The 8,925-nt window shown below is 35.9% G+C and overlaps 1 protein-coding gene across 1 annotated transcript in view; it reads left to right on the plus strand.

Moving 5' to 3' along the window:
* LOC113807441 (uncharacterized) overlaps nt 1-8,925 on the plus strand; it is a gene marked incomplete in the record, with an annotated part of 18,496 nt that overhangs the window by 2,559 nt on the left and 7,012 nt on the right. Inside the window, 3 exon segments of the mRNA XM_070142507.1 lie at nt 1-74; nt 190-267; nt 446-1,153. The exon segment at nt 1-74 is cut by the window's left edge and continues 124 nt beyond it. Of these exon segments, the coding sequence (XP_069998608.1) occupies nt 1-74; nt 190-267; nt 446-1,153 (860 nt within the window).

Raw genomic sequence — 8,925 nt, forward strand, 5'->3', positions numbered from 1 at the left:
AGCTTGGAGTGACAACGCCTCGCCTGCTGGCCAGTGCCCTGAACATGGAGTCGATCGTGACCCTGTTTGACAAGGTATTTTTCTAGATGTTAAGTTTCCCTTTAGATTATCTGCGATATGTAATAAATCATTAAAAAATATCTGATGCAATATGAATTTAAAGTAATTCACTACAATTTAATATTCTAGAAAGCATCAAAAGGGTGCAGCCAAACCGTCGAGAGTAAATCTCTGCCATCATCCGCATTAAGCACAGTACACATCAAGGTGCATAACTTTTATTCTTTCTATTACTTTCATTATGGGTTTTTGTTATTAAAAATATGGAATCTTCATGTATAGGGAAACGCTGCTTAATATACCTTCATGTGTAGAGAAAAATATGTATATTACTGAATATTCCTTCACATTCCATCATCTGACGTCAGACGTCTATGAATTCTAGGTCCCTACACGACAGTTTCGCGTGAGACGGGCAACGACAATTGAAGGAGGTGCTGATGTGTACAAGATGGACAAGAAGGCACGAGGCTTTGTTCGCATCTTTAACTTCAGTTGTTTCAAGGACAGATCCGACCTGAACCTTCAGCAACTCGACTACGATGCTCGCACAATGTCAGATGTATTTGATAAGATGGGATACATGTGTAAAACACACTCGTCACTCACGGCTCAGCAGACTAAGGAAGTCATGAAAAACATTAGGGATGGTGATGAGCTAAAGGATGTCGGATGTGCCATATTTGTTATATCTGGCTATGGTGTTAATGGCAGGAAGATTCTTACGACTGATATGAAATTTGTAGACACAGACTACATTTTGAATCTCTTCAAAGATTCCGAATGTCCTCAGCTCAAAAACAAACCCAAACTTTTCATCTTCAATTTATACAACACGAGTGAAGTTCCCACGAACTCAGGTAACCAAACTCCGAAAGTAGTGAGATTGACAGATCCTCTCAAGGACATGGCTTGTATATATTCCAACAGCATCGGTCTCAACTGCGTCCCGAATGGGAAAGGAACCTCCTTCAGCTGGTCCTTGTGTCGCGCTTTGGCAGACCATTCTGCTGAGCAGGAACTCGGTGACCTCTACCGAGAATTCCTGAAGGAGTACAGCAAGAGCTCTCCTTCTTCATCACCCGAGTTGAGGCTCTTTGAATTTACAAAAAAGTTCTTCTTTAATCCATTGTAATCTGAATGACATCCCTTTGGGAATTTTGAACTTGGTTAATCATTGTCTGATTTTCAGAAGTATAACAATTATCAGAGAGTGAATTCTTGAAAATAGTTGCACATGATATGAAGTGGATTTCTAAAATTTATGAAAGCATTTATTTTCCATATTCATATGCTTAAGGGGCACACTATGTAAATATTGCGTAAATACATCCGACGTCAGTTTTCTATTTTTCAATACCCAGACCTCCAGATTTATTATGAAGTTTTCCTTTGTGTACATATATCTCTATGTATATATATATATATATATATATATATATATATATATATATATATATATATATACACACACGCAGATATACATACAATATATATATATATATATATATATATGTATATATGTGTGTGTGTGTGTGTGTGTGTGTGTGTGTGTGTGTGTGTGTGTGTGTGTGTGTGTGTTTCTGAAGAAGCAGAAACCAAGATCGGCAACGGTAGTGAAACCGAAGCAAAAGATTCTGTAAGAAAAGTTAAGAAAGTAATGAAAACACAAGAAACTTAAACAGATCGAAAGCAATTTGTCAAGCAGTCAGGCTCAGATAATGGAAGAAGCAAAAAAGATAATAGGTACAGTGTATCAAAGGTCAAAGAGACAGTAACTGAAATGGTGAAAAAGATAGAATAAAACATCACAACGGAAGAAATCAAGACAGCTTGCAGAGACGACAAAGAAAAAATAATTCATATCCCACCTTGGGCAACATACAAGGAGTATTGCTAATTTGGCTAATGTAAATAAGAATATAGTCATATTACGACATGAAGAAAAAGTTGTAGAAAATGGAACTGAACGATACAACGAGGACAAGAAAGGGATTGTAAATATCCTCAAGGTCATAAATCCCGAATTCGCGATGCAGAATATCATAGCTCGCAGGAGGCTGGGGTTATACGAAAAGGGAAAGAAACGCCCTCTAAAAGTAACATTCTTGTATAAGTAAATGGTAACTGATATAATAAAGAAAGGCAAAGTCCTGACCACCCATGAAGAATATAAGAAAATCTGACCAAGGATGACAGAGAAACACTGCAGAAAAAATGGAAGAGGTAAAGAACAAAAATGAACTAAGTACTGGAGGAAAAAAACGTTTATTTGGAGGGTGAGAGGTCTCCAAGCAAGGGACAGCGAAAGATTATAGAGAAATAATTTATACAAGTATAGCTAGTTTATCTTCGATGTTGCTACAACTGGAAATAATAATTGAAAGAATAAACCAGATATGATATCCGTCACTGAATTGGAACCAGCTCGAAAGACGATGTAACATTAGGACTCAAAGACTATTATATTTGGAGAAAAGATATGGCAAATGGAAATGGAGGGGGATAGTGATATTAACAAGGAAAGGAATTATTCCAAAGGATTAGAAATTAAGCAAGACTCCACAGTCGAAATGAAGGCAATTGAGGTAGAAACAAAGAGGGTAAACATTATAATAATCACAGTATATATGCCACCTCATACATCGGTGTGGCTATATGAAAATTGCCCAAAACTAATTCATCAAAGAGCCTGGAAGTACTACAACTTTGTGAAACTAATACAAAAGAAATTCTTGTCACAGGGGATTTTGATAGCAAAACTGAGTTTCGATCTCAGAGCGGAACCACATTTTTGGAATGCTAAATTACTTGAAATCATAAATGATCATTGGCTTTTCCAGCATGTAAATCATACGAGGGCTAGACAGACCATCTATGCTTGACGTGATATTTACAAAGCATAAGATGATATTTAGGATATCGACTACTGTCCTCTTTTAGGAAAAAAACGACCATGTAATAATTCAACTTAAATACTGTCTGCTACAGGAAAAACTCATCGTGAGTAAAGAAAGGAATGAGGAAAATTACAAGAGAGGCAACTATAGAAGCGATTTCTTTGATATCAACTGGAAAACACTTCTTGTCTATGAGACCTTCATGTTCAATATTTAAAAAATTGAAAAACATATATCAAAACTTAAAACTGAAGCAAGGAATGGCCAAAAATGGTTCAATGACAAATGCAAAAAAACGAGAGAAAGCAAGCAGCTCCATTAGAAAAGATTCAGAAGACATAAATCTCAGACAGCGTATGGAAGATATAAAGTTGGAAGAAATGAATATACCCAAACCATGAGAGAGACGAACTTAGCGCCATCAAAGACAATAACATTGTTTATACTAAGGAGTAAGAAATGTGTGAAATCCTAAATGAGAAATTTCAGTCAATGTTTTTTCAGGACGCATACATTGATATGACAAATACCCGTACAAACGTAAAAAAATAACATCGAAAATATAACCCTCAAAAATAATAAAATAAAAGATCTACTAAAAGGATTAGACAAGACCAAAGTAGGACCAGATGAGATTACTAACTAGGTTCTTAGGGAATGTGCCGAAGAACTATGTACTCCTTATTGGTAATATTCCAAATTTCAGGGAGACAAGGTAAACTACCAAAATGTTGGAAACTCGCTAATGTTACATATAAAAGCGGCGACAAATAAAATCCTAGATTATAAACCATTTTCGTTAACTAGTGTAGTATGCAAACTGTTAGAAAGGATAATTAGCAAACAATGGGTTGAGGTACTTGAAAAACACGAAATCATATGAAACAAACAATTTGGTTTTATTGAAGGAAGGTAATGTGTAGCGAATCTCCTCCTGAAATGTTACAAGAAAGAGACTGGTGGGTGGATTGTGTGTACTTAGATTTTAAAAAGGCTTTTAATAAAGTGTCCTATGGAAGACTACTACGGAAATTCAAGTACCTAGGTGGAGTGAAAGGCAAACTCCTTGAATAGATGAAAGACATTCTTCATGAAAGACAGATGAGCACAGCAATTAGAGGGAAGCATTCTACATGGCGACGAGTAACCAGTGGAGTGCCTCAAGAATCGGTGTTGGTACCGATTATGTTTACTATTTTCGCCAATGATTTTGTATCAAACATAAGCCCAGGCAGTTATCTTAATACAAAGAAGGATAATAGATGACCTCTCATGTCAATACCTCTAAAGTATGAAAACTTATTCACGTGATATTGTACTTAGAAAATGGAATTCAATACCAATAAATGCCACGTAGTCAGGTTCAGAAAAAGTTAAAATCTCCCACTATTCCAACATAAATTAGGAAACGCAATATTAAACGCAGCTGACAGGGAAAAGATCTTGGGGTAACCATAGCCAGAAACCTAAGCCGAAATGATCATATAAATGAAAAGGTCCATAAAATGCTACGACTGAATGACAACATGAAGAGGGCATTCGTGTATGTGAACGAAGATATGGTAAAGTTCATTATAGCAACCATAAGATCTAGGCTAGAGTACGATACAATGGTATATAGCTCGCACTTAAAAAATTATATAGACAAACTGGAAAGAGTTCAGAGAGAAGCCACAAGATGGACACCTACGCTAAGAGATATGAGCTACGAAGATAGACTACTGGAATTAGGATTTACTACTTTGGAAGAAAGAAGGAAAAGGGCGACATGATTATGCTGTTCACCTAGGTTACAAGAAGAGTGAGATTAGACATAGAAGACTTATAATCTCGAACACAAGAAGGACGAGGACACAATTAAAGGTTGGAAGTAAAAGGAAGCAATAAAGATGTCAAACATATAGTTTCCCAAACAGAACTATTGGAGCATGGAACTGTCTTCCAATAAACAATGTGTGATAAAAATGTGCACACTTTAAAAAAGTTATACGACAATTTGGATATATAGACGGGACCCTCTGAGCACAGCTATCTCCCGTACTGAAACAACTTGATAAGAACGCACATACACATACAGTCTATGCATAAATTGGCGGGCATATATATATATATATATATATATATATATATATATTATATATGCATGAACATGTATAGTATACGGTATGTATGTATATGTGTATACATATGCATTTCTCTCTCTCTCTCTCTATATATAAATGTATACATTTATATATCCATTTGTATATTAACATATATATATTTATACACACACACGCACACACACGCACATACACACACACACACACACACACACACACACACACACACATATATATATATATATATATATATATATATATATATATATATATATATATATATATATATACGGTATGAATGTATATATATGTATACATATGCATTTCTATATATAATGTATACATTTATATATCCATTTATATATAAACATATATATACACACACACACACATATATATTCATAACACACACACACACACATATATAACACATATTTATATCCATTTATACATACATACACACATACACACACACATATATTTGTGTGTGTGTGTGCGTGTATGTATGTGTGCATGTAGACATACATACATACATACACATACATGCATACACACACACACATATATATATATGGGTGTATGTGTGTGAATATGTGAATGAATGTATATGTATGTGGGTGCGTGTCTGTATATACATACATATATGTATGTGTACATACATATATATATGTATATATATCTGTATGTATATATGTATTTACATATATGTATATATATGTATGTACAGTTGATATACACTCAGTCTCAGCAATTTAATCATCAGAGGAAAAGACCAGAAAAATGTTGTCGCTACGGGTTAACATAACTATATTTTGAGAGCTTCCCCGCGAGCAGACCAAGGGAATCCTTTGGAATGTCAGAGACAGAGCTCGGCTAAATGACGTCAAAAATATTTCTAACACTGACAAAGAGGTGCCATTTTCTTGAACTGTTTAATGAATCGACCAAAGTCTGCGACGAAATTCCCCATGATATGAAAAGAAATGTATATTTGGTCCTCTTTAACATTCTAGGAAAAAATCACAAAAATGTGCCATTAGCGAAATAATCATAATGAATCATAAACTCGACAAGATCCCTTCAGTGACCTGCAAAGAGATATATACCAATAAGTGCGTTACGGCGAGAAGGGAACGTGTTTGAGCGCTTGTGACAGGAACTTGGTGATCTCAGCGGAGAATCCCCAAGTGAACTGCCTTAAGTCAGTCTACTTGCATGCGTGTACTTAGGCACTCTTTTCTTAGAGAAATTCATGCGATGACCTTTACCGAGTATGCTAAACTATAATTGATACTTGTATTTAAAAAAATGACTGCTGTGGATACGTTTCCAAAAGTCTATACAGCTTACTTATTTTTATTTATGTTTTTCGATCTGGATTTCTTTGTATCTTTTGAGTGATGTATACTGACTCATAACTTTCATTAAGTCTGCTATGCGTCGATTTTCCTCTTCCCAAGTGCTCCCTGGGGTGAATCAGTTTACTAAATATCATCATAAACGAAATTTAAGGATGGGGAAGGTAGGGAGAGAAGGGAAATGGTTTTAGGGAGAGAGACAAAGAGAGAGAGAGAGAGTGGGAGAGAAGGAAAGGAGCTAAAGAAAATGGAGGGATGAAAGGTGAGAAAATGAGATACAGAAAGAAGAAAGAAAAAGAAAGATATGCAGTAGATACGAGTGGAATTGTGAAAGGCGAATCGAGAATAAAAAAAGAAAAGAAAAGAAAAGAGAACCGGAAAGGACAAGAAAGAAAGTAGGAAAAGAGAAAAGGGGGATTGGCAATGAAAGACGGAGAATAACAAGGGAAGAGCATAGAGCGTGGAAGGAGTAGATAGAGGGATTTGAACAAAAATAATTAAGAGAGAGATTAACAGTAACAAAAAATATAGAGATTTTCACGGCATCTTAACCTCTATCAGTGACGTAATCGTGACGTAGCATCACAGGTTTCAACCCGTGAGAGTTTCCAAGTGTCGCTAGCACATCGGGAAGAAATGTGATAAACTGTATAGAAACATGTATAAATATAACACACTTACGAAAAAGTAATGTATATACGTATACCCACTCAAAACCATATAGCCATAAATCTATCAATGTAAAACAAAGGTGGATATTATACAAGCATGCATATTCATGCAGGTACATGTATATCTAGCTATCGATTATCTAAGTATCTACCTATCTTATCTAGATATTTTTTGTGAATAAAGGACAATGAATATTCATAACATAATCAATACATACTTAAATATCAGGATCAATTTTGTTGCAGAAAGGCCTAAATGACTGATTACTGTTTACTTGCTATTATCAACTGGAAGAAAAAATGTACCACACATATAAACACAAAAACACAATGTACGTACACATAGTAAAAATACACGTTTTTACGTTACAGCAAAGAAACATGCATCTATTTCTATCATATACTTATCTATCCCTGTCTTTATCTATCATTCTATACAGTTCACGTTTCTTTACATCTATCCTTATGTATGTGCCTGTTTGCATCCATGTATGATGTATGTATACTTTTCCCGTTTTACGGTAAGGTTAAAATCCAAAAAGGAAAACAAATATCAGCACAAGTTCGAGCGCATTGCGCGCGCAGCTGGGATATCGCGTTCCAACTTGTCTCGCGTCGGAGCCCTATAAATAGCGGACACACCGACCTTGCAGTCAGTGCTCGCTCGGTGAGCAAGGTGCAAACAGTGAAGCAATTGAAAGTGCCTCTCTACCATCTTGAAGCATACTTGTGCATTAAAGGAAAGAAGTTATTGAAATTCGTTGTGCAAAATCATTAGTGTTTGTGGTTAGTCAACAATTATTGGATTAATAATAAGGTAGGAAAAATGTTATAGACCTTGAAATACATTGTATAATGAAATTGTATATACTGTAGACTACATCTCTCTGTTGATATAATTAGTGCTAGTATCAGTAAGATTCTGAATGTATAAAACGTTAATGGAAATAAAATGTCGCTATTTGTAAGAACAAACACTTGACAGAAGTCTAATTAGTCCTACTGTGTTAAGCCGTAACCTGTTTAGTAATTAGAAAATGGGTATAGATAAAACTAACATGTAGTTTTGTGTTTTGCAGAATACACTGTGAAGAATAAAACATTTAGGAGAGACTTGAAGTGTCGCCCTCGCAGCCAATCCTTCTCAGCAAACTTTTCCTCGAGAACATGGCTGACAAAACTCCACCTTACATTCCGGATGATTACCTTCCCCTGGAGGAAGAGACTGCTCTTCGATCTCAAGTTGTTCGAACCAACTCATTGTTCTGTCAGTCTCTACTGCGGGAAATGTCTGAGAATTCATTGATTTTGCTTCCCAAAGCACAGAAATCAGATAAAGATCTAGCCAAGAGTGATTATTTCTCTTCTGAATCGAAAGAAAATTCGAACGTGACGCCGGATTCGTTATTCAAACTAATAAGGCGATGCAGTGACATGAAGACTTCAGTATCAGGAAATATGTTCAATGACCAGATAGTGAAAATACCTAGCCATGTGCCTACCGATATTTCATCAGAGGAAACGTCAAATAAAACGGCGCCTGAACTACCGATGGAAAGATTCTGCAGCACAAATAGAGACATTTCCGCCAAAGAAGTGGAGGTTCTATCAAGTCAAGTCCCGTCTAAAGAATCCTCTCTGAAGAGGTCGAGGAACCTATCTAGTGAGGGAGAATCTGAGGATTCATTCGAAAAGAGAGCTAGGGTTTCAGCAGAGGAAATTGGTACAGGAGAGCAAGGAAAGGAAATGTTTCCTGTTTCACCGGTTATGTCACCAATTACACAAGACATGCCACCTGAGGCTCCATCAGAAGGAAATATGACAGAAACAAATG

The sequence above is a fragment of the Penaeus vannamei genome, chromosome 29 (assembly GCF_042767895.1).
Source record: "Penaeus vannamei isolate JL-2024 chromosome 29, ASM4276789v1, whole genome shotgun sequence".
In the NCBI taxonomy this organism is placed as follows: Eukaryota; Metazoa; Arthropoda; class Malacostraca; order Decapoda; family Penaeidae; genus Penaeus; species Penaeus vannamei.